Genomic DNA, 27139 nt, shown 5'->3' with positions numbered 1-27139 from the left:
AAGAGGATCGGTCAAGGGGGAGAATCGGTCGATGCGATTGGCTGCAGGGGCTCCTATGAGGGCAATCTGCCGCTACGTTCTTGAGTTGTATCCGACTGTAGTAAACACAGATCGCTACGTGGTATTCGCTCATGCCTGGCAAATAATTTATAATTGCATTCCTTCATTCTCGCAGTGGCGTTTTCAGTTCCAGCAGCCAAATGGTGGCTAGGACGCCACCATTCGAGGTCACGTGAGGCTTACGAAAAAACAAATATATTAAATAGAGTTCGTCGCACTCATCGCTCCAACTCTTGTGCCAACCTGCCCCAGCAGCCGGAATGAGAGCGCGTGAAAAGATTCCTATTTTATCATATGCTTCACGTGACCTCAAACCTACATCTGACGTCATAACCACAGTGAGCCTCTTGGAATCGAAACCACATTGGAAAGGAAGTTCAATTATTCGCCCAGTGTACACAAACTCCACGTGGTAATTCATATTTACTAATGTCTTACACATCACTACAAAAAAAAAAAAAATGATCCGCAACAAAAGTTTGGTGTCTCTACTCCTTCAGCAGAGTGCCTGGACGTGTCAAGATAACCATGTAACGTCTAAAGCCTCTAAAAGCCTCCCTAAATCTCCTGCAGTCAGTTTATAGCGACAAGTCATGACGAAACGCCAGTCGAACACTAGCACTCCTTGCACATAGCTAACTGGCACGACAGGAGGCAGTGTTTGCACTGCCGTTTATTGTGGGAGGCCGCATGAGGCATTTGTGGTTCTTTCGTGCGGCAGCTTATGTTGCAACAGGCTCGCATCCAGGAGGAACTGGACCACGGTCGACAACGCGTGCGGTGCACACATGCGTCCTACATGGGTGCAAACAACGGCTTTGTGCACCCCCCAGAAAACAGAACACCCCCAGAGAATGCGAGCGCTCAACTGCGCGCGTTTCGCGCCTCGCCAAGCCCGATGTCAAACTGTGGGTGGACTCAAGGCTGGACCCTAGGCCGCGGCACGCCGCCGGGACTCCCACGGAGTCGCCAAGGCAGTGTGCACGCGCGCATTCCAGGAGCAGCGTCGCAGTTTGCCGCAAGACGGAGGGAACGGTTCGCGAAGCAGCAGCGTAGCCAAGGAAGAAGCTCCGGAGGCCCCGACGAGAGAGAGGAGCGGCCGCTAAAAGCGACTGCGCCCCGCTGGGCGGACGAACGGGGTCGGCGGAGCGTTCTCGAGACAATGGAGAAATCGGCGCGAGCGAACGGCGGCCACCACCCACGTGACTGCGGGGCTGCTGGAGACCACGTGACTGTGGCCATCCCATCGGAGCAGTCCATTAGCCCGGATTCATCGGAGAAGCGGCAGCCCTTTTCGGTTTTCTACTACGAGGGACCGGCCCACGCCGACCGAAGCCAGCCCCGTGAGACAATGGGCTCATCGAAAAGAACAACACCTCCGCGTGAGGCGCACGCCGGTGGCATAATTCGGCGATGCAAGAGCTGCTCTCTGGTTTCTCTTACGCAACACGGCAATGCACCGACATAACGTCGGCAGCCTACCTCCCAGCGGCCCATTTCCTCTCCGTTTCCAGCCCCAGATCGGACATGCCTCGCGTGTTCAAAAGTTGTCCATCGACGCTACTGGGCCGTCGATGGGCGGCCTGTCCTTCTCTTGTTTCCTTATCTTCCTCTTTTTTTCCCTCGTAGCATGGAATTTCTCTCTGCGTGCAAATGCTAGGCTGCCACTCTTGCTGGACACATTTCTCTTTCACTAGTCAATTCGGCAGACCAGAGCTTCTCAGTTGTCGACCTAATCGTACAGGGCACGAGAAAGTCAGCACAGCGAACAAGGACGCAGGATGAGTTCTGCTGCCACTAGTTCAGGTAATCTGCGACTGCAAGGCACCAAAACGTGCCAAGAGCACACACAAACCATCTCAGAGTATCCTTAATGTAGTGGTTTATACAAAATTCCTATACCAAATAGAAATTAGCATGCGAAATTAAGTTAATAAATGAAATTAAGTTCTAAATCTTTCCTGTAACTGACTTATGACGCTCTTTGCCCAGCAAGATGTAAACCTCAACTTCAATGCATTCGGCCGTGCTGAAAGCAAGCACGAGTGAATCCGTACAAGGGAAGTGCTCAGTTTATTCATAACAAAAAAAAAAAAACTCGTTCAGTGATCTCCCATACGGCACATTACGCTCCTAGGTCCCATGCACGAAGAGCCAGAACACCTTAATTAAAAAAAAAAAGAAAACAAAAGGACGTACGCTGATAAATCTTATATCACTGGGGCATTGGAAAATATCTGCCCTTAGGAGCTTTTTCATGAATTTCCTGCCCTCGTATGGTAAAAGCCGTACCCTGCATCCACATCGAAATCGATGTGGGCAAAAAGTGAAGCAGCTGGGCTGTCACAAAGCATTGCAGAACCGCGCGCGTACCTCCGCCATAACATGAAACTGCCCTGAATTTCGAGCGGCGACAGGGTACACTGCGCGGCGGCCTGCGAACCTCCTTGCACATCTGCGGCGCCAGACTCGCGCGGGCGGCATAACCACTTCCCAGCAACACGCTACTGCGCATGGCTTGCTGAAGGACGGACATGTTTGGGGGTACAGGGGACCCTGCGAACAAAGCGAAGTCCGCGTTCCCACACTTGAAACTGTATACTCCGGCTCGACCAGCGGCCTCTGCGTCATCTTCTGTTGTCCCATCGACGGTTCCGCAGCGTCGGATAGCAAAACACTGGCGGCAGCGATGAAGCCGACAAAAGCTCGCTACGACAGGCGGCTGCTGAGTGAAAACTGAGCAGGACTTTGACGCGCGCCATTGGATTTGTACCTCGGAACGCCTGGACTACATTTAGAAACAAGGGCGGCAGATTTCCGGCCCACAGGTATGGTTTGCCTTCGAAGCGAGCTGATTTTTTTCTTTTAAAGGGGTTTAACGTCCCAAAGCAACTCAGGCTATGAGACGCCGTAGTGGGGGGCTCCGGATAATTTAGACCACTTGGGGCTATTTAACGTGCACTGACACCGCCCAGTACACGGGCCGTTAGCATCAAGCCTCCACCGAAATGCGACCGCCGCGGCCGAGATCGAACCCGCATCTTTCGGGTCAGCAGCCGAGCGCCATAACCACCGAACCACCGCGGCGGCACGCGAGCTGAAATGGTTGCTCGAGAGCGCTCCATGTATTCTCCTCGCGGCAGAATATTTTTGGTTCGTAAAAAACTTGACTCACTAAAATGAATTTACTCAGCTCGATAACGCTCACGTTCAATGATCAGACAACAGAACTGAGCTCCGATCCGGACTAGTCGGTACATCCGTCACCACAAAGTTGAAGTAAGCCGCCGCGGTGGCTCAGCGGTTACGGTGCTCGGCTGCTGTCCCGAAAGACGCGGGTTCGATCCCGGCCGCGGCGGCCAGAATTTCTTTGGAGGAGAAATTCTTGAGGCCGGTGTACTGTGCGATGTCAGTGCACGTTAAAGAACCCCAGGTGGTCCAAATTTCCGGAGCCCTCCACTACGGCGTCTCTCATAGCCTTAGTCGCTTTGGGACGTTAAACCCCATAAACCAAACCAAACCACAAAGTTGAAGTCGCCACTTGGGGCACAATGATTAGACTGTAGAAAGAAGAACGTGGCTGACAACAAATACAAAAACTAAAACGCTACAAACTTGGTAAGAAGGGTGGAACTTCAAAAATTTAAAGTTATGCTTGAAAATGTATACCGTCGTCTCCGCATTCTCGACGGCACTGTCGCTGCTGCCGTTCTGAGACTTGATCTCCTCTTTGATCATTTGATCTGCTCTTGATGAGCAATAGTAAAATAAATTAGGCGGGCGTATGTGTCATTGAAGGAACCAAGTTGCGCTATAAAAAAAGACAGCCACAGGAAAAAGCGAAGGAGACAGACAGAGCGCAATCAGCAGCTTCATGTGTCATTACGCCATTGAACAAGATATTTCCAATCTGTTTTAACTGCCAGCGGCGTAAGCAGTAAAACAGGAACAAAGAGGAGCCTAAACTGTCACCACCTAGCCAATGACCCTATACTATTCCCGGGCCAGGGCGGAAATGTCGCCCACTGTGCCCTTTCTCAGTGAAGCGTCTCGGCCGCGATATGTGTCGCCTGACATGCCTCACCGCGCAGCCGGAAGTCACGTATCACTCTCTCGCGGCTTCTCACGAGAGCAGGCCCGCGGAACTAACGCTACGACAGGTACGCCAAGCACGCGCTCTAGTAACTGGATTAACACTGCGCCCGACCCAGACGCATCCAGCGAGAACAACCGCGAGGCTCAAAGACGCTGCTTCGCAACAAGCTCGGTGTATCACTTGGAGAAAGAGCCCCGGTGGCCTTAATCGGCACTCGTGTGGCTAGAAAATATGGCCACGCTCCAGAACTGCGCAGTGTTGCACAAGCTTTGCTAACCACGAATCCTCTTCCTCCACACTGAAGGTGGGTAACGCGAAAGAGGTGAACACCATTGTTGGCCAGCTGAGCGCAGCATAGGAAGTTGTTAAGAATGATGACAGCGCGTAGTGTGCGCCTCTGATGGGACACTATCGGATGTGCTCTCAGGGAGAAAGGCTCAGCAAACTCACTTGACTAGATTCTTCCTCGAAGGTCCTCACGAGCATGCACTCTTGGAGACGCTGAAGCCTCTTGTCAGCGAGCTTGGTTAGCTTCGCCATGGCGCGCTTCAGCTCGTTGTACAGGAGGCCACTCTTCTCCAGGGCATCTCTGAAAAGTGAAGATAAGAGTGGAGGAAGAATAAGTTGTGGCTGGTTATCAAAAAAAATAAAAAATCCACGGAAGGCGGCGCACTGTTTTCCTACACTACCTGGCACATGTGCAGGTTTTTTGCTTTCCTTTGCACGAACTCGCTTTGTGAATTACAAATGCAGTTAAGCGGACACACCTCAATGATTACTGCTGGCCCACGAAATAAGTGTGCTCATGCGCCCTTAGTTGCATTTCTTATGTACTGGAGAAAAGAGGTTTACCTCAATGCTTTCGTAAATCTTCCGCATTCCGTTAGTTCCAGTTCTTAGAAGATCTAAGTTTTTTGTTTTGCTTTTTTTTCAGCGAAAGTATCAGCCCATCTGTACAAAGCGGCGAAAAGCAAGGAAGACAGACACAGCAAGACTACAGAACAGTGCGCGGTCAACGGCCCGCCGAGACACATCAACTGTGGCCGTCAGAACTGCTCAGAACCGAGTCAGTGTAGGAATGCAGCTCGGCTCTTTCCGGGATTGCCTACGTTCGCGTACCGGTAGTCGAGGTTGTGCGGTGACCGGGCGCGGTAGGCCTGCAGCTCCTGCAGGATGGTGTCTCCCTCTTCCTGCAGGTGGCGCAGCTGCTCGTCCCGGAAGGTGTCCTGGATGTGCCGCTTCTGGGCGTCGATCAGCTGCAGCGCCAGCGCTGACGATGGTGGCACACGGCTCGTTCGCAGCTCTTGCATCACGGAGACTAGTTGCCGCCCGGACAGCCGACAGCCGGACACAAACGGCTCCAGGAACTGGGAGCCAGAGCACGGCTCACCTCAGCTACTGCCACCAGTCTTGCTAAACTGCTCTGCTTGATAGAGGGCGCCTCGGCGAATGGCACTCTATACAAGCCGAGTCACGCAGACTAAGCTCACATCATACTGATTGCAGTAAGTGCGTACGCAGCTGAGGGCCAAGGTACCTCGAAGTGAGCACGAGCGGAGATGACAAGTCCACGGCTCGTTTCTTAATATAAGGACACGCATAAATGGAACCCGGTAAAGCCCCGCCGCGGTGGCTCAGTGGTTACGGCACTCGGCTGCTGACCCGAAAGACGCGGGTTCGATCCCGGCCGCGGTGGCCGAATTTCGATGAAGGCGAAATTCTAGAGGTCCGTGTGCTGTGCGATGGCAGCGCACGTTAAAGAACCCCAGGTGGTCGAAATTTCCGGAGCCCTTCACTACGGCGTCCCTCAGAGCCTGAGTTGCTTAGGGACGTTAAACACCAATAAACCATAAACCCGGTAAAGCCGATGTCGGGTACAAGACGTGCGGAGCGAATGTAAAATAGACATTTTTTTTCCCTTGCATACGCAGCACTGTACTGCCATGCATCAGATTAGTTTCGACCACCATGGGGTATTTGAACGTGCACGGAGCACGCAGACGTTTTTTTTTTTTAATTTCGCCTTCATCGAAATGTGGCCGCCGGGACCGGAATTAAAACCGCGAACTCGAGCACAGCGGCCGAAGGCCATGGCCACTAAGAAACTGCTATGGGTTATAGAAAGTATGCAGAGCGAAGCAAAGCTCACAAGTATTCAATCCGATCGTAAGGCGCACATTCGATGAGCATTTTGAAGACATTGCGTTTTGTTCCCCGGAACAGACAAACGGAGGAAAGAGATGTGGGATAAGAACGCAAATTAAAACGCAGATGCACCGCGAAGAACAAATGGCCTATAATTTTCATGCCTCGGAGGAGATACCGCACCGACGCGCACCGTTTCAACGCAATTTACACATACTCTCTAACGGGATCTGAAGCCTTAGTATGCCGTCTTATCAGATTCTGAACTTGTACTTCATGCATGTCATAAGAGCTTATCGATTCGTGTTCTAGTCGAGTCCATGGCGGACCCGACAGCCAGCATGCCGCTCTAATGAATTGCCGGTATCGGAAAATCTGCTCCATGACTGATACCGATGGATTACAATCGAGTGCAAAAAAAAAAAGTGCCATATCACCCATGCGTTCACGCAAATAGCTGATAACACGCCAACGACGTCGATTACGAGTGCATTTATCTCTACCCTTATAAAAACGGTCTATAGACAGTCTGTAGACTTCTTATTGACTCTATTGACTTCCTATAGATATTGCTTTTTGTCGATTCATAGTCTATAGACAAAAGTCACTAAAAGTGTATGGTCATAAATCTATAGATTGTCTATAGACTGTCTATGACATTTGTATTGCCTATAGACTTTTGTCTATAGAAAGTCTAGAGACTTTATATACAGAAGTCTATAGACACCCTATAGACCGTCTAAAACTTTTTTTTGCAAGGGTGGGCCGTCCCACTTATAAATTAAGATAGCAGAAAGAAAGCAAAAACATGGTGAAATCAACGTCTCACTTGAAATCAACCCCCGAAAAGTCCTCCCACTAATTGTCTGGCGCTTATTCCATTTCAAGACCAAAGTATCATACCTTCCGGAAGCTCATCCACTCTTGGTGATCGTAAGTGTAGGTTCCTCCAAACTCTGGCAGCAGGTTGTCCTTGTCCACGAACTCCAGCAACTTCTCTTGCGAGGCCACGTGCACAACCTGAGAATAGGCCGGCGTATGACCAAAGCAGCTTTCTAGCACTGAAATCAATGATGAACCCTATACCATGCTAAGGCTATTCGAACGAAAGCATCGGCCCTCAGTGCGTAGAGAAATGCGTCGGCATACTTGCGCCGCACACATAATGGCAGGACACGCGGGGCCCGGGAGGGGGCGCAGTCAGAGTCATGGTGGCAATTGCCACCACCCCGTTTCAAAGGGGGCGCTCCTATCCATCCATCCATCCATCCATCCATCCATCCATCCAAGAAGGTACTTCTTTGATAAGTAAAATGCTGGGCACAGCTTGTCACACCAAACTGAGACCATACGAGTATACCGCAAAGACAGTGCCACTCTACTCTGAAGCCTTGCGTTTAACGAAATACATTTTCCCGAAATCAGAAAGAAATATTTTCACAGCCTTCCCTAACACGGTGGTACCCATCGCATACGGCTCTGTGACCCCATTAGGACTGCCAGGGGGCATTCTTATAATACTGATTTTAAGAAGAACAAAACCATGTTCATGAATAAAAGAAGATAAGGACGCCTGAAAGGCAGTTTAAACCAACAGAAACCTACAAAAACATCAAAACCGCATGCTCAGAAGATGAGGCTTAGGATATGGGCAGCTGCACGTCGCTCTGACGCCGAAGACATAACCCTATGAAGCCATCGCTCACTGAAAAACGTTTACAGACAGCTGATATGAGCGACGAATTCCACTGGCCGTGTTACACACTCAGTAACGCATCAAAAGCTCGTTTCTCTATTCCAAAGCAAATGAGCCCCCCCCCCCCCCCCCCCCCCCCCAAAAAAAAAAAAACGCCTAACAGGAGCTTCAGACGAATTTTAAGGTATACAAGCGCGCAAGGATATAAGCTGGCAGCAAAAAGGGCACAAAAGGGCACAAAAATATATAAAAAAAACCGAAAGAGTTTCACCACCACAAGCCTTAATCGAGCTGGAGGTATACGTTCGTGAATATTGTTATAACAACAGTTTTTACTTACACAGGTGTACTACAGCAAACAAACCGCAGCGACCAGGAGCAACTCAAACGACAATGTTCATTTCCCCGCTTCCTCTTCGAACGCAGCAGATCATGAACTCCTCAATGTGCAAATGTTACGAATATAAATGATAACTAGGCACCTATCTTTCGTCTGTTTTCTTTTTCCCAGGGGCAGATTGTGATGAAGAAACATTTCTCGACGTCCTTTAAAGGCGAGCTTTACTTTGTATATAATATACAGAAAAGGCAACTAACTTTCAGGCCGTGCTTCGCGCAAGCATGCAGCAACAGCGACTGTACCTTGGTCCTCGTTTGAGGCAGGAGTCCCTTGACTTCCAGAGGACTGCGAGAGTTCGCAACAACTATGGTGTCGATCGCATTGCTAATGTTCGCCTGGAAAAGCGAGAGGAAAGCATGGTAAGGACGCGGTCGGCTCATGAAATTACAATGAGCGCGTTTCAAATTCATTTTGACCGCATGCGCACAGAACGCAGAAAAAATACCACCTTCGTTTCCTTCCAAACGACAAAACCTATGTTCGTGTCGCAGCCTTTAAGCGAGGAGAACATAACGTTATTTTTCTCTCAGTATATAGTCCCGCAGAAAATCTCGCTAAACAGAGAACATCGAAAGCCATGCCTTGTCAGCAGAGCATATATATTCCGAAAGATTGGTGAACGAATTCTGAAGGTCCAAACCAACACTGTCAATAGAGGGTTCTAGATTGATTTTGGCCACCCGGGATCTGTCCAAACCAACACTGTCAATACAGGGTTCTAGATTGATTTTGGCCACCCGGGATCTTTAACGTGCACGAAAACCTCAGCCGCGACTGAGAATCGAACCAGTTATTAACCACGGCGGATGCACAGCGGGCGCGTAAAAAAAAAGAAAAAAAAAGGAAAAGAAACTTTAGCCCGGTATCAGCCGGCCATTTTTAAGCAAAACTAATGAGGCGATAACATGGTACATAATTTAAAATCACATGAGGATTAAACGAGCGAGAAAAAGAAATGCACAAACAATCAGTCCTTGAAATATAAACAAACAAAAAGGAGCAGCTGCGAATTATGAACCCGAATGGCTCATCGTTGCACACAGAATAAGGCGCAGAAAGTTTTGGAATGGTTTACGCTAAATATTGTAATGAAATACCATACCGCGGCCCTGAACATTACTGCAGGTAGACCTGAAACTATGGCGTTACAAAGAAAGCCAAATGAACAATCCCTTTCAAACCACCCAAAGGCCAGGTTTGCAAGGCCATTCACACGTAAGCAAAGCTTCTCGAACATAGTCCTGCCGCCCTTGGTTCCCAAGTAACATAGCGCGCACGCCGGGATATTTTTCATCCTTGTAACAGAAGCAATCACAGCGCATGTCGCGTTTCTTCATTCAGGTCTGTGTGTCTGTCTTTTAATGTTACGACGGCAGATTCTGCAGTAAGCCCCCGCCGATAGCCACGTGAAAAGGGCAAGAAATCATCAGTCTCCGAAGCGCTCCTATAGGCCCCGAAGAACAAAAGGCAAACACTTGAAGCAGCACAGATTTCGCTGTACACAGAGAGGAGACTAACCTCGAGGAGACAAAGAGCTTCGTCCAGCATTTTCCACAGTTGTTCACTTGCGTCAGTGGCGTCGACGAGCAGAAGGAATCCACGAACACTGATTTCTTTCCTGGAAGACGCGTGATTGGGAACCGTTACGCCCGCACACGCCGTCCTTCATTCCTAACGACATCAGCTAACGGACAACAAAAGCAGCGACTTCCTCAAGTCGTTATCAGAGCCCTTCTTTCCGCCTTTGAGAACAGGAATAGGGGTTCCGAATAAACAAGCAAAAAAAGAAAGCGATTTCACCATTTTTCCGAGAGAAATTGCTCGCCTCTTGGAACATTTATTGTTTACGTCTGTTCGCGTTTCACCTCGTAAGCTCTTGGTAAACCTAAACCCTATAGGGCTTTGTTATAGACCTACAGAGCGAACGTCACTTGATTTCGAGATTCGTCGCTGTCGTACAAGGTGCTCAAGCCAGCAAACCAGAGAACAGAAAATGAATTAGTCGCGTTCCTTTTATCCGTTCAAAATATGTTAACGGTTACTACTATCACGCCTACTCCATGTTAGTAGTAGAAATAATAATAATAATAATAATAATAATAATAATAATAATAATAATAATAATAATAATAATAATAATAATAATAATAATAATAATACACGGCGAAGATTCCAGATAATGGAACTGTTTAACTGCCATAATAGTGCCGAAATTACCAGAGGCTCCTCACGAGGGAGTCCTCCCCACTGTGATACTGTCAGCCTGTACTTTCCGACCGATCTTTTTTCGACACCTTCGGTAGGCTGGGGATAGGCTCGCAGAATTATTCGCCTGCCTTCGCATGTAAAGGTCGGCTCTCAAATGACCCGACGCTCATGCGCTGATCACGACAGCGAATGAAACGACAAGGAAGGCGCAGTGTAATCACGGGTCCATCTCATGCGCGGAGACGAGCAAAGATTTCCGTCAGTTTGTCCCCAACTACGATACAGTGGCGGCAAAGGACGGTGGTATGCATGTAGGCAGCTTTGCCTCTTGGAGAAGCACTCTTCCGTTGCATGGACTAAAAACGACAGAAGCGGACACTGTAGGCGCGCAGGATAAACGTACTTACTTTGGTATTGTGTAGAAGTACATCAACATTTGTGCCAACTGCGACGGAGTCAGTTCAGGGACGTCCTTGAATGCGGAACTGCTGACAATAGCTATGCCCCTTCCATTCACATCCCTGCAACCTGGAAAGAAAGAAAGCGAAAGAACGCTGATGAGTTAGCTCATTCCGTACGCTAACTCGCCACGACCACGGAAAGATTCTCTTTCAGCCAAGCCGCCGCGGTGGCTCAGTGGCTCTGGTGCTCGGCTGCTGGCCCGAAAGACGCGGGTTCGATCCCGGCCGCGGCGGCTGAATTTCTTTGGAGGAGAAATTCGAGGCCCGTGTACTGTGCGATGTCAGTGCACGTTAAAGAACCCCAGGTGGTCGAAATTTCCGGAGCCCTCCACTACGGCGTCTCTCATAGCCTTAGTCGCTTTGGGACGTTAAACCCTAATAAACCAAACCATCTTTCAGCCAACTCTGCCTCCTAGAAACTTCTCCAAATGGCTAAAACTTATTACATCGCTGACATAAAAATCGCCCAATGTTCAGAGAAAGTGTGCTGCGTTCGAAAGAGGCATGTACATAATATAATTGTTCTACAGGGTTCTGCAGAACGTATTCTAGCTTCTATTTTCTTAACCGCGAGGGCAAGGGGCGCGCTAGGAAAGGGCAAATGCGGTGAGTGAACGTACGGCATTAGGTTCCGTCCCGATGGCATGAATGAACGACACCTGCGGAGCTCTCGGTAGTGTGAAATCCAGCTACAGCGTTATCGTGAGAACGATTCAACTGGTTTATTCGGCTGTTGCTGCTTGCAGCAAGGTCCGAATAATATAATATGCATTCCATCCACATTAACAAAATTTGAGGGTTCGTGTTATTCACGTAGTAATGGCCAAGTAGTACATGAAAAAGTTTGAAAAATAGTTCTTTCCGCCGCTACTGCCACTCGTTATTCAGTGCTTTGTGCGGAGTACGCTGTTCCCATGCTCGGAGCGGCATATAACATTGCTCTCTTTGCTTCGGGGCCGCGCGACAAGCCCGACTGCACAGGGTTTTATGGCGGCATAATTGACACAATTCCAAGCTCTCTACCACCCAGAGAGCTATAGTGTTATGTTCCATTTATGCGGAAAGACTAGTTTTTCAGAAATTAAGTTCAGTTTGCTTTAACGCCTCCAAGGGGCCCCTCGGGAGTCCCCACGAAAACCAGGCCGACATGCCGGCTGACAACGCTGGTCCCGGAGGAAAGCGGCGAGGAGAGATCGCCGCCGTGCCCATGGCGAGCCGAGCGACGTCCAGCGGCCTCCGATTCATCGCATCATCATGGCGGAGAGCGTACACGGCGGCTGTCGGGAACGTTTATGGCGACTCGGCGAAGTCGCGGACCGCCGATGCGAGGCGAGAGCGGCCATCGACTGCGCTCGTGAAAGGAACAGGTTGCCCATAAGGAGCCAATTACCACAGGCACGCCACCGTCACAACCCCGTACTTTTGCTAAAGACCGCGCGGGGCCAGCGAGGCTCGTACTCTCATTTTTCAAACGCCCTTTTGAAACTCGTTCCCGCGCAAACACGGCCCCGACGGAGCCTCCCCGGCCGCCAGCGGGACCCCGGCGCAGGCGTGCCTCCATCGGCGTCCGCCGCCGATGAGTGAAACACAGAGCAAGACGCGTGCCTGTATCGCGTGGCCACCTATACTCCGCGTATTTACCGTTGATTTAGAGCGCGGCTGGGCGCAGTTGAAAAGTTTGCGCAACGGCGTAAGTCATCAGAGGGGGGCCGCGCACAGATCTGCGAGCAGCGGCCCCCGGCGAAGAAGCGCCGCCGCGCTCTCCGAAAAAGCCGCACCTTGCAGAGGGGCCCCCTCCGGCATGGGACTCCGAGTGGTAATCACAGAACCGGGACCGTCATTATTTATAACATCGACGAACAGACTCGGAACTCGGTAACGACTCCTGGAGGAGGGGGACGCGTGTTGGGAATTTCTAATTTAAGGTCCTGCCGGGAACTGCCTCTGCCGCCGTCGATGGTGACCCACCTTCGGCTCGGGGTTCAGGGTCACCGTTTTATGGGTCGACCAGTGGCGGCTTAATACAAGAGCCGCTCGCGTTACGGCGATGCGGGCAGTCATTGTTGGTGCCTCTGACCTATTTGCTGCGGGGAGAGTTTTGTGCGCGAATCCGTGCGGGGCAAAAGAAAAAGAGATCGGCAGAAACTCGCCGGTACACAAGCACTGCGCAGCCGGTCAAGTTTCCGCCCAGAGCGGCGCCTATTAATGAGATAATCGTTCATCAGCAGGGTAGTTAGTGGTCTGGCGACGACAAGACACGGGGCGGCCATGGCCGTACCGTGACTGAGAACACCAACGAAGCACGCGAACCGAACGTGTACGTCAGACTGTGTGGTCTTCATCCACTCGGGCCTCGTGTATGCTTCACGAAGCCGTGCCCCCCCCCCCCCCCCTCCTCCACTTCCTCCCCATCCATATATCGTTAAAAGAGAGAGAAAAAAACGCCCACTGGCAACCAAGCGTGTTTATACGACGAGCGAGAAATGAAAGCAACAAATTGGCTGATTTTTCAGGCCATACCACGTTTGCACTGCCGTGATCAATAAAATACCAACTAGATTACGTAAATGCATAAAAGTCGGGAAGGGTTTTGTCGATGCAGGTTAAGCAACAGTACAATCGCTCTTCACCAACCATGAGGGAAGGTCACTGCCGGTAAGTGGGAACTAACCGAGATATTATTTTGACCTGCACCAGCCAGTATCTTCACTTCGCGCTCTTATGCTCATAAAATCCCTCGTGTTACATTTGTTCGCAACAAAACACGTTCTGCGCTGCTTGTCTTGCAATTTTGTAAAGTAATTTCTGCTGCTGTCACTGCCGATCCCACTCGCAGGCTTTTATTAGGCATGAAAATATACGAATCTACAACCGACCATAATATAAGGTTGTCAAGCAATGGCGAAAAAAAAAAATAATTTCGGTGCGAAACAACCGATGTCCAGTCGCGCAGTGAATGAAACACGGAGCGCGCGGCCTCCTGCAAATTATGCGGTCGTGAAACATTATATATATATATATATAGCTTTATTTTAAAGTAGGTACATCAAAATAGAGCTCTCACAACAGGCATCACAATGCGACAAATATACTGAAAGCCGCAAGCGCGGAGTATCGCGATTCATCCATAGGACACTGCGCATCAGCCATTAATGGCGGAAAATATTTTAAAGTAAAGTGTTACTAAAGTATAAAGTATAAAAAGTATATAAGTATATACTTTATAGTGAACTTAAAGTAAGTTCACTATAAAGTATATACTTTATAGTGAATCGTACTTTATACTTTATAAAGTACATAAAGTATAAAAGTATAAAGTGTTACTTTATACTTTATAAAGTGAAATACCACACTCGTATTCGGAAAGTAACACTGTCACTAGAAAAGGTTAAAACTAAGCGAACGATGCAATGCAAAATATGCCCCTTGACAATCTCAGATGGAAAAACACCAGGAGTGTATCCCTCTACACCCACCAGAATCACTGGAGTATTTTTCATAGCACGGCTTTCCTCCGCTGATCGACGCGCAAGGAAAAAAGCCGTCGCTGCCTACTATCTCAGCACTACGATCAGCCTTGGCGTTACCATGCCTCTTCCTTAATGGCTACGTTATTATGAGAATTAGCGTCAGTTGATGAAGTCAACTCCAGCATTGGTTCCATGCTTCAACGCTAAGAAGAAATAATTTCCTAAACCCGTTTAACAGCGGGTACAGCTAATAGTAAATCGAAGGCCGCCTGTACTGAAAAATTCGCCGCATATATTAGGGCTCGTTGTGCTGGCAACAGCGGGCGCCGAATTCCTTCCAACACCAACGGCTCGTGGAAAATGAATGCCGTACTCTGAAAACTTTCCCAGTGGCTAACTAACACGGAGTGTGCCTCCAGCTTCCGCTGCTACAGCTCAATACTGACGGAGATCGCAAGAAAAGTCATCGGCACCTTCAATAACAATTACCCATCGCGCAAAACACGCAACGTAAAGCGACTCAAGTATAACTAGCACTCCGGGTGAAAATGAAACCTCCGCTCCAAATCGAATAAGAATTTTGGCCGGTGTGGGAGCTTCAACGGCTGGGGGAAAACTTAAAGAGCTCGCAGATTGTGCCTCCGGTGATCCAAACGCTACACTCTCTGAATCGCAGGCACGGAATAAAAGCGCTTCCACACGAGCGGCTTTCGCAAGCCAATAACCACACCGACGACCTCTGTCGACTCGGGCAGACGAGCCAGAACCAGCGACGCGCTCGGCCAATCTAGGCGTCGGCCTGGCACGTCCGGCGAGTACCCGTAATCGCGCTAAATCAACTCCATTCATAATTATCTCATGCAGGTCGCACGTGATGGCGCAATAAGCAGGGCCCCGCGTGCACAAAGCCAGTCGGACGCCAGCTCAATGCCGGCCGGCCAGGGATCGCCGATTTTCGAACGGTGTTAAGTCGTGCACGATTCGACCCGGTCTAAATACAGCCGAGCTGCCGCTGCTTCGAAGGAAGCGCACTCGCAGGCGCAGCAGTGCTTTCGGCGTGCGCTCCGGTCGGCTTTGTCGGCGGCGGCAGCCACGCGGCATGCTCCGGCACGGAGGAGGAACAAATGAAGACGCCGCCCTGGACGGAGAGTCTAATCGCTCAGCCGCACGACGCTCGAGTCGCACGAGGGCGCTGGCCGCGGCTGCTAAGCCATCTGTGCGGATGCACATTTCTAGTGGCGCCTCCTGTCGTTGCTATGGTTAGACCTTACCCAGAACCGAGGCGGGCATACGAACTAACCGCTGGGCGCAGAAGCAGTAGCGGGGGCGTCAATAGCGGACCTCAGTGAAGTACGCTATAGATCGACGGCTCCATTACCGAGAACTAGTTCATGACCTGGTAGCGAGCGTTGTCATGCTTCACTGAGTGAGCTTATTATTCGCCGGTGCTGGAGCCTTTGGGCGCGTCTGCAGCACGCCGGAAAGTGTTACACGCATTTCACTGCGTGCGGTGCTTTGATCCAGTCGGTCCTTACTTCGTCTTTCTTTTCTGGTATTTTTCTAGCGCACGTTTTCGAAAGTGGCCCCGTGCGTTAAAACGGGGAACGAACGCATTAATGACTGCAGTGTATGTGGTGATCAAGCATCCGAATATTCGTTTCCAAGAAGAGGTTTTGACACTCACGTTGAAATAAAATTTTAAAGCTTCAATGTTAGGTGCGTTTCTAAACCAAGAATAGAAATCCCGACTAATTTACTTTGTTTTAAGCTTCGCTTTGGGACACATTTGAGTGAAGCGAAGTATAACAACAATCGTCAGCGACTATGCCGCAACGACTTGGAAATTGCAGTTACCAAGTACTTACACCAAATCGTGGCCATCGTCATTTCTTGTTGCCATTGTCTTAGCGCTCGCTTACGCTGGAAAGAAGTAATGTGACGTAAGCCGCCATTCTTGCGCTCCTCTGGCAAGATATCCTGAACGCTGTTTGCAAACAGGATATCTTGCCAGAGCAGCAACTCGAATTGCGCCTATCAACGAGCGCTGTTACCGCTCTGTTGCAAGCGCAGCAGGCGAATAGCGCGTAACTCGGGACACGTGACCCAGCCATTGTAAGCCACACGGCGTGACGGGGATGCGAGGGAACGCCGCCTCGTGTCCTGCTTCCGAGGGCGCACGCGCCGCCGGCGTGTTCTCAATACCAGCGCGCCGGGGTGAACGGAAGAGAGGCAGCTGGCCTGGAGTGCAGCCCATCCTCGCCTAAACATTCCCATCGCATGGCAGGGGTTAGGGCCCCGGCGGAAGACTGCCAGGGACCTGAAGCAACGCGGAGGAAGGAAAGCAATCGCCAACTTTTGCCACCTCGTCTTCATTATGCTCGACTGACTCTCGTAAGCCCCGGCGCCATCAAGTCCGAACAATCGACGCCGAAAAGCGGGAAGGGCGAGAAAATTAGCGACACAATGGAGGAAGAAGTTCCTCTCGACCGCAGCCGCGGTGTCGGTTCGCACAGCCGCCAACTTCGGTTCTCGGCCCAAGCTGTCTCTCTATCTCGTCGCGCCGCCAACCATCCGTGTCGGAGCAATCGCGCGAGAGCGGAAGAGGCTGGGGGAGACGTATCTCGCTGCTGCCGCTCTGCACCAATGCATCGATTGCATGGACGCAGCGTTCTCCGCCGGAGTTTTTAAATTCACCGCACATAGCCCGCTCACCGCACGGAGTTTGAGGGGGCAAAAACCTGCGGGAGCGCAGGGTCAGCGCGTCCAAAGGCCTCGTCCACGCACCTGAGCGGACGATCCCCCCCCCCCCCCCCCCCCCTTCTTTAGAGTCTCCGTCTTTTCCTCCTTTTCATGGGGTCTGGGCGAAACGACCGGAACGGATGCTACTGGCAGCGAGATTCAGGCGCAAGTCAACTTTCAGAAACTCGCTTACGAAGTTGAAACCCAGAAAACCTTCGACCTCGCACTGCACACCGAGCCTGGCAAACACGCAGTTTCTGTGCCACTTTCACGACAGGATTTTAGCCCCATTCTCCCCACAGATGCTGTGCACGCATATTCAGGAGCAAAGCACAGTCAACTTTCAGAAAGTGGCTTACGAAGTTGAAGCCCAGAAAACCTCCGACCTCGCACCGCACATCGAGTCTCGCAAACGGACAGTTTCTGCGCCACTTTCACCCCATTCGCACTCATATGCAGCGCACGCATATTCAGGCGCTTGCAGAGCTGTATGTATATAGCCTGGAAATCCGGACGTGCAGCGCGTTTTCCTCAGGAAAATGTACCGCTGGTCTTCGTGGCTTAAACGCACAATTTATCTATCTAACGCCTGTTTATCAACAGAAACTACAAGCTGTTATTGCGAACCCAACAGACTTGTGGAGCAACTAAAACCACGCAGTTCACAGCTGCCATTGGCGATAACAAATGTACAAAATACGTTCATGATTCCGGCGGTTGTGAACTGCACGACCGCAACCGTCTCGAAGTACCAACTGCTGACCGCATCACCACAGGATCTGGCGCTCAGTCCTATCGCCGATCCCTGCCATAAACAGAAGCTTACATAACTGCTGTAAATGGTTAGCGTACTGATGTGAGTCGTGGAGACTCCACCATACAGTGGATGTTATGCAACGTGGAGAGAATAGCTGATGTGGAATATAAAAGGCCAAACGAGGTACGGAAACGTAATCCTGTGGTCACAGAAACGATGACGGACGCCCGACTGGACGGTCGCCTTATGCGGCTACTCGTGCAGCACAAGTGCATCATCGCAGCAAAGCATCTAGCCGAGCTCGCGTCTCGGTTCCGGTACTGCGACTGGGCGTCACTTTAACGGTAAACAGACAGTGCATGCGTTTCATAACGTTCGTCGCAATAAAGTCTCCTGCGTCGATAGAAGGGGTGTGTTTCCTTTAGCAGAAGGCCATTACGTAACCTGATGGGATATAGTGCATGCAATAAAACTGCTCATGCGGACTCAATTTTTTTTTTCTGGCAACCAGCCAGCAGACATGATGTTGACACTAACTACAAGCAAAGAATTCTTATGGGAACAGCCGTAAGTGTAGTAGCCAGCGTCTATTAGTGGACAAGGAAAGTTCTCTGAGAATAAAACATACAGAGCGCACTTGTAAACTACAGAAGAGCTATAATATTCTTTCCGGTCAACCTGCTATCCATACAATTTTGAACGCGTGAATTTCTTGTACATGTACGTCCAAAATCCACAGCTCCACTCCGAAGGACACCAAGCGACGAGCGCCACCTGAGAAGCACGGAAATCTCGGCACACACACGGGCGTTCGCATTTCGCCTCCGTCGAAATTAGGCCGCAGCGGCTGGTTTTCAAACCCGCTACCTCAAGCACAGCTGAAAAACGCCACAGCTGCTCAGCCATCACGGCCTACTTTGCAGAAAGATGGGAACGAACCTCGCTTCGCTGGATGCGTCTCCAACGCGTGTAAACCATGCAGGACGGTTAATTTCACTGCTCCATCGTACTATAGGTAACGCGGCAAACTCGCACACAGCGATGAAAGAAACGGGCCGCTTCCTTGCGTCCACGGTCCACCCACGTACAGTTTTCTCATGGGGTCCACACGTGACCACTACTGAGGCATCGTGTCCGACCGCGGAAGTATGGTTTGCGTAATGAGAGCAAGAGGAACTCTCCCTCGGGCAATGACGAAAGACGAACAGCAAAAAAAAAAAAAAAAAAAAAGTCATTCTGCGAGGACGACAGTAGTCGACAAACGCATCAACTTTTATACGGACGGCAACGACGTCCCAAAACGCCGTGCCGGGACTGTAATCAGCGCGAAATGCGCGCTATACGCTTCGCGTAATAAGCCCAAATGACGTCGAAATTAATGTCCCCGACGGACCAATTTATAGCGCACACATGCAGGCATCTACCGGATTACCCGGTACGCGCCTTGGGGACACGGTCCCAGGACAGATACCGAGCGAGCGAGCGGAAATCTGGGACAGCCCGCGTCAATATGATTTATCCGCTCCGCACAAGACTGTGCAGAGCAAACACGTTCGCGCTAAATGAAACTGAGGGGAGGGAGCCAGAGAGGAGGAAAGGGCTTTTTTTTCTCTCTTCTTCTTTCTTTCTGTCTTTTCCACAACATCTCTCGGTCGTTTTGCGGGCCGACCGCAGCGGGAACGGGTGACACCCCCTCCGCACCTTGGATCCCACGAGTGGCGAGGCTGCTGTGCACCGAGACCAAAAAGAGGCCGTCGTCCACTCTCAAGTGGCAACTTAGTAAGGCAGTTTAATTGGTCACCTCAGTCCCGGAAAGGGTTATCGCTGACTGAATTCGGCGTCCCACCGGGCCCCAGGCCTCGCACATGCATGCAGCGACCGACCGGTGCGCGGGACACGGGAAACAGGTCCCCCCCTCAGCAGCCGGGTTCCGCCGGGAGACTTTGCGAAAGAGCCGCGAAAGACGCGAGCCGGACAGAATGGATGGCCGGTCCTCGGGCGATGCCAGGCGCGCGCGCGCGCGACTTCCCGACTCGATAACGCTTGCGTAACGGCGGCGACGCGACGATAAAACGCGAAGAGCGCAAACAAAGCGAACAAATAAATCTGCCCGTCCGCGGCGAATGCCCCGCGATTGACGATCGGCAGGTGTGATACTCGGCGTGCGTCGAGACGGGTTGCGTCACCCTCGCGCAGCGGCAGCGAGGCGCTAAGTGAAAAATCGAGTACGCCATTAGGCGCCATAATTCAGGATATTCGCATCTGTTCGCAGGCAGGCGAAACACGGCTGCGGGCCCCGTGTACGTGCAGTAGCGCACTGGATTCTGGAGCGCGGCAAAAAGAGAGCCCGCCGGGCCGCCCGGTCCGCGCTCGCGGCGACCGATTTCAGGGTCGCCCGCTGCCGCTGCAGTCGCGGCCGAGGCATTATAATGCACCGCGGTGCTGCAGATACGGAAGCAAAGCGCGCGCTGCCTTCCCCTGAGCGCGCGACATTGCTCGCGACCGCATCATTTCCTCGGCCGCGACGACTAGCGCCGTTCAAGATTCCGAAATGACGTGAACCCGCGGGGGAAGAGAGCGGCAACTAATGGTCGGTCAAAATTGAACTACGTGCGACTAGAACGCTTTTTTTTTTTCCAGAACCGGTGAAGCTAAAAAAAAAAAGAAAATGTTGTTACAGCCTTTCTTTATTCGCAGGAACCATAAAACACAGTAGGTTAAAACAAGAGTAGGACCTGGGACTAAACTTGCAGTAGGGCTACTGTCGCGATTTTCCTCTTCCGATAAAAAAAAAAAAAGAAACGATGTTTACGCACGCGACAGGAGGTCAAAACAGTCTAAAACGAAGGGCAATACAGATCTGGTCACCCCCATTATTCGTTATTTTTTGTCTTCAGGCCTACCTTCTGTCTTATTTGTTGTTTTTAGACAACTATCGCGTATTCAAGTGTTTGCGCCAGCGCGTTGCACGTACGGGCAAGAAGATCGACTTATCTCCCAGACCGGCAGCGGTGAGTCTGGCTTTAGCGTTCACATACTGAGGCCTTTAAGTCGCGAGATCGAATCTCGATGGACACGAACTGCAAAAACCCGCGAGTGCTGCCGGCTGCCAGTGCAGGTTAAAGGACCCCAGGTTGGTGAAATTCATCCGGAGCCTTCCGCCACAACATCCCTCAAAAGAAATATGCAGCTTCGGGATCGCATGCGCACATGCTATTCGAAGTATCCTGCCAAAATGAAGGGGGCCCAGCTACTAAACAGGACACAAATCTCGCCTAAAACAGCCGGGATTGCTCTAGCAAAGCTCCTGCAGCACAAAGTCGTCAAGCCTAGAAAGAACTGATTGAGGGACTATAGACACCAAATTGTTGCTTGGGTGTTTCCTAATGATTCGTCAGACATTAATTATACATGAATCGCCCCTTGATGTTCTCCTACGACGTCTAAATAATCTATAATTGAATATCTTCTTGAGGCTGCTTTGGTTTCGGTTTCATCAACCGAACGATGACTGTGACGTGTAGTTGGTCTTTAAGTTATATGAGCCAGGGAAAAACCGGCAGTATTACTGCTGATAAGTCGTTTGTTGTCACTTCAGCTCTCGAAGCAGGATGGTTTGAGTGTTGTAGCGAAAACTACGACTCAGCATTCATTGCAGTTTTTTTTTTCCGCGTCTCACGTGACCTAAAGTCTAACTACACGTCACAGTCATCGTTCGGTTGATAAAACAGAAACAGCATGTGAGAAAAAAACTCAATAATAAATTATTTAACGGTCGTACGTAAATACATGGTCACTGCACTACAGCCAGTTATCCGGAGAGCTTGTTCACTGCAAATAAAGGAAATTGTGGTGCCCTGCTTGAGGTCCACTTCGCATGCTGTGTATTGTTGGTGCGGTTCCGGTCGACTTGCACGACTTGCCTCATATAGAATAAATAGCAGTACGTTGTCGCTAGGTGAAGGCCGCTGGCACAAAGCGAGGAAAACAAAAACTGGTGCTATTGGCCTCAGCGATGGCGCACGGTGCCAACGTTGCAACTCATGTAAGTATTTTTGGTCAAAAGACTTTAGGCCTGCAGCGTTCAGCTGAAGCGAAATGAATGTTCCTAGAATGCTTCGTGTAGTGGATCATTCAAAACACAAGTCAAGCAGGAAGCTTCTCTACCGCAAGGAACCTGCTAGGCATTTCAAGGTCATTCGGTCTTCAATAGTGCCGCAATGGCTCTGTTAGGTGGCTGAAGTGAAAAAAACATTTGGCCTTAAGACTTTTGACCAAGACTGTACGTCCTCACACTTGGCAGCGAGCGGTGCGCTCCATGGTCGTTCTCGTCCACATCGTCTCCAAATGCTAGGCGCTCCATTCGCTGCCGGAAGCACTGTTTCCACGGGCCATAGGGAGCACTGACGCCCAGTGCGACCTAGCAGGCACGACGTGTAGCCACCGCTGCTACAGCGGCGTTTACATGGCGGCGACTTTAACGCGTCGCAGCCAGCTGGCGCAGCTAGCCATCATAGCGTAAAGCATAGCGCAGCGGCCACTGCAAGCGTATCGATGCTTTCGCGATGGTGGTGCCACCCTGCGTCGCAACTGGAAGTTAGGGTCCTGAGGCTTGGCCACTTCGGCCTCTGGCTACAGCAACTTCTGGTTTCTTGCCGGCTTCGCCAGCTCATGCTCCAAGAATTAACACCGCCAACGACACACCGGGTCCACCGGAAATGCTTTATTTTTCCCGCTCCCCAGAGGCACCCGCAACTCCCTCGCTTCGCAGCAACACGCACTTCTGGAGCGGGGTCCACATGGCTGCGACAGAGTCGCAGAGAGACCGGTCGACGTCATGTTAACGTCATGTTATGTAACCGCGTCGACGTGATGTAAACGGTTCACTACGTTAGGAAGCCGCAGCGGAGTCGCAGCGCCAGCACGGGGTAGATCGAGACGCGACTGTGCCTTCCAGAAATGAGTGTAAGCACGAAAGCGTGTCGCAGCGAAGCAAGGAAGCGAAAAGAACGCATTTCCGTTGGACCGGGCGAGCCTGCGGGGAAGTTTTCTTGCGCCACTATCGCGAAAGCTTCTTTGCGTTGCCATGTAAACAGAGGCTTATCGCAGCGGAAGGCGCAGCGACTTCGCTGCGACTCCGCAGTCCAATGTCAATGCCGCTTCTGGGCGTGTACGGAGAGTGCTCCGTTCGCTGTCGTAGGCGCTGTTTCCAGGTGGTTCTGGAAGTGTTGACGCCCAGTGCCTGGCATGGCGAGTAGCCGCTTCTGCAATGGTGGTTATCTATGTCCTTCGTTGGAAGAGTCCCTGCGGCAGCAAACGGAGTGCGGAGCATCTCGGCACGAGTGGGATGGATGCGAAACGATAAGCCAGAATACTCCGTGCACGCTCAAAGACAAGCTGTCTCGAACCCAGAGGGCAGCAACGGTCGATGTCGCGAACGCACCACGTTGCACACCGGTCGAGCGCTGAAGAAAAGTGCTTGGACGTATGTAAGTTCAAGGAGGATGACTCCATGCGCGGAACACAAGTAGTGTGCAGTCCGACGCCTTAACCCAATGCTGCTGCAACGATGAGTAGAGCCACCACCTTGACACACAATGAAAATGCGGTCGAGTGCACAGAATATAAGTGCTGCGCACGTAATGCTTTGCTGCCACACTATGCAAGAACACGTTTCAGGAGCATTTTCATTTTTTCTTGCGGACACGGCGTAAGGTTACAGTGCCCAGCACTTGCGAGACGACCTCCATTTTCTTCGTATAGCTTCCAACATTCATGTTTACACTTTTTTCTACGTTCATGCCTAGAGCATCTTAAAGGCGATAGGCAGAAAGCCCTTCACGCGTGTTCGGGTTAAGTGTGCGGCCGACTGCGCACAATGCCCAAAGCAAGATGGCGCGCGGATACACGGATGGAAGTCACCAGCATTTGGTTGTTCTAGCGCAATCACATATTCGTCAAGTGTATCGTGAGATGTGGCTCCGAGCTACGTTCATGAACTGAAAGCGCCCCCATTATGAAGAAAAGTGACTCATGACAGCGCTCACTATCGATGCCTTTTATGTCGCGAGTGACGTTTTCCTCGAGAATATCACTGTGTCCCATCCTGACGTGGAATCAGCATTAGGACAACCACTTCGTCTTGAGCACAACTCATGGGCTGCAGTTCTCGACCGGCAGGCCACGCACGCAACGCCTTTTTGTACGCCCACGGCCATCAAATACGAAATGAAGGGGCGTTCAGCACAAGATTCAGAAAGGATGCGTTAATACTGACTATAGGTGGTTTATGGTTTATGGGGTTTAACGTCCCAAAGCGACTAAGGCTATGAGAGACGCCGTAGTGAAGGGCTCCGGAAATTTCGACCACCTGGGGTTCTTTAACGTGCACTGACATCGCACAGTACACGGGCCTCTAGAATTTCTCCTCCAAAGAAATTCTAGCCGCCGCGGCCAGGATCGAACCCGCGTCTTTTGGGTCAGCAGCCGAGCACCATGCATGACCACTGAGCCACCGCGGCGGCTTATACTGACTATAATTCATTACGTTAACATTAACATCAAGCAGCTATCCAGACTATAACTACATTCCTTAATAAAACGGTCACTTCCGGTAAAGGCATTCAATCGGCTAAACGGGAGTTACTCTGTGCTCTCATATGACACCGGTTACGCAAGGTACAGTTTATAATAAAACGCAGCCCGGTTCCTCTTTGCTGCCAAAAACGCATGCGTAAAGGATGATGCCGTGGCCAAGGTTATCTCCCAAAACTAGCTCTGAATGTCTTTGAAGTGCGCCCATCAAAGGGTGAAGAGGAGGAGGGAGTGCGAAGACAGTGGCAGGAAGCAAGAACACACTCAGAGCGGAGGAAGAAACGAGCATCGGCAATCGCTCACCAGAAATGAAGTCACTCGATAGGATGACTGGAAATTGAAGCAGAGGTGCTCATGGGAGCCTTCCCCGCCCATTCAATTACATTAGGCCTCGCGAAAGCCCGCAGTGCGGAGGAGAAACGAGCAGCGGCGCAAGGCACGCGACCTCGGCTCGAGGGCAAATGCCAGCGGCTGGAACGGGGTCTCCGACCTGCGCGCCTCGGCTGGTGCCTGACGGCTGGGGGTTAGTTTAGGCGAGAGAGGCACGCCTCGATCGGACGAAACTGCCGATTACCGGCGGCCCGTGTTTGCCCCCGTAATATACGGAGGAAGCTGCTGAGTATGTTAGCTTTGCACACACACACGCAGCGCTACGGGAAGCTCTTTCCGGAAAGCCGATGCCCCAAGAAAAGGAGACAGTAGGAAAAGAAAAAAACGCGCATTTCCTGGAAAAAGGAAAAAAATGAGAGAGGGGGAGAGCAGAGGCTTGCACCACAACGTCTAACCTGTTTTTGGAAGCAGCCACGGAGAGAGAGATAGACATATAATAAAAAGAAAAAAGAGCGCGCTGCTTTTCTTGTTTTCTGCATTGAAAGGCATGAAGCCCAAATTAACGCATCGCAAACCCTCGAAAACATGTCCACGGCGCCGGGCGCTCGAGGACAAGGAAGCGACCTTGGCTATCGGCTCGCGATGGGAGTGTCCGTGATGGAACGGTACGTCGTTCCGAGGCCGCACTTGGCGGGGGAAGCTTCCGTCGTCATGTTCGCGCACGCCGTGTGTGCTCCCCGTCTTGCTTTATCGTGGCCCCGACTGGGGGCTCTTTCGTTTCGAATTACACAGTTATAACCGAAAGTCGTTGGAGCGTCACGCCGCGGTGTTCAACCCCGCCGCAGATAAGCAGAGATTGCCGGACGCGCGGAGAGAACTTCTCAAACCAGGAAGCCCGGTCCCGCTCCGACACACGCGCGTCCCGATAGAATATCAAATGCGGTCCAGTTCTCTTCTTCGGCAGCCGCCAGCAGATCCGCACGTTGATATTTCGGAAGGGTCGTTAATTTTGCGGACGCGTGGAAGAGCAAGTATTCGGCCTGGGTTGCGCTTATTTACTTTCGCCGCTTCCGCATCGCGCAACGCAGGCGATCGCAAAGTTTCGGGCCAAATAAGGCGGACCACGTCGCCTTGCGTTGCAGGGGCTAGAGCAGGTACGGAAAACCTCGGCCACGTGCGCTCAGAAAGCGAGCTGTCCGTGTGTTCGTACGCGACAAGAAAAATCGCCTCTAAAATCTGCAACCAGTTCCGCTGACCCATTACGTGCCCAGCGATCTCTAAAGGACACAGGGTGATACAAGAGCTCATTTGAAACAGTCTATCCATATGGGTTCAATCGGCATGCGTGCATATTAAACATCTGTACGCGTTTCCTGGACACTGCGATGCAGCGGTGGTGAGTTCAACTATAGGATTAAACTGCCCTGCGAGATTTAATCGCCCTCTCGCGTCGGGTGCGAAGATGGGGACGAGCTCTCGCCTCCTGCGCGTCACTGGTTAGAACAGAGAGAAACGAGCCGCAATGTGCTAAAACAACTACAACAACAAACGTCATGGAAGTACACACGACGCAACCCAATGGAGGCCGGAGTTTTTGTGCGGGCTTAACTGCACGTCGCGCCAAGCCTTCTCAAACAACGACCCTTTCGGGACGGAGTAAACCCGTACTTAAAAACTTTGTGCTGTTACTCGGAAAACAATCGCCGCGTCCCTGGCCCGGTCATTTTCTTCCGGCCTTTTCTCGCGCCTCCCCGGCGCACAAGGCGGGCGGTGTGTGCGCGGACCAGAGCGCGACTTTCCTCCGAGTTCAGTGAACTCCGCTGTCAGCCGCGGACCGGCGCCCCTGGTGGCCGCGGCGCCGTTTCCGACAATGCTCGCGGCGCACGCCGGCGTAGCAGCCGCGGGAAGAGAGGAGCGAGACGACACCACCTGGCCGCTGTCTCGGCCCGTTGTTCCGGCGACGCGTGAGAACGCGTGTGCACGCCGGGGCACGTGCGCGCGCAAGCTTGTCGCGAGGCCCGGCGGCACAAAAGACAGCGCTGGCCGCCGCCTCGGACGACGCTGTCAGCGCAGACAATGTCGGCGGCGACGCTGCACCTGTTCCGCGGAGTCGCGAGAACGAACGTGGCAGTGCGCGGCCGCGCAAGGCCCGCGAACAATGAGCTCCGGGTAGACACGAAACC

At 51.4% G+C, this 27139-nt stretch overlaps 1 protein-coding gene across 5 annotated transcripts in view; it reads right to left on the bottom strand.

Moving 5' to 3' along the window:
* Positions 1–27139, bottom strand: part of LOC149350375 (puratrophin-1-like) — a 525363-nt gene that overhangs the window by 103332 nt on the left and 394892 nt on the right. For all 5 annotated transcript variants that reach the window (XM_089579386.1, XM_089579388.1, XM_089579387.1 and 2 more), the window contains 6 exons: positions 11013–11133; positions 9916–10015; positions 8640–8732; positions 7205–7321; positions 5276–5523; positions 4607–4745 (listed from right to left, as the gene is read on the bottom strand). In XM_089579386.1, coding sequence (XP_089435512.1) covers positions 4607–4745; positions 5276–5523; positions 7205–7321; positions 8640–8732; positions 9916–10015; positions 11013–11133 — 818 coding nt within the window. The remainder of the gene's footprint in view (positions 1–4606; positions 4746–5275; positions 5524–7204; positions 7322–8639; positions 8733–9915; positions 10016–11012; positions 11134–27139) is intronic.

The sequence above is a fragment of the Amblyomma mixtum genome, chromosome 3 (assembly GCF_055824585.1).
Source record: "Amblyomma mixtum isolate Tamu chromosome 3, ASM5582458v1, whole genome shotgun sequence".
In the NCBI taxonomy this organism is placed as follows: Eukaryota; Metazoa; Arthropoda; class Arachnida; order Ixodida; family Ixodidae; genus Amblyomma; species Amblyomma mixtum.
Note: the sequence above shows the minus strand (reverse complement) of the source record. Positions and strands in the feature narration are given on the sequence as shown.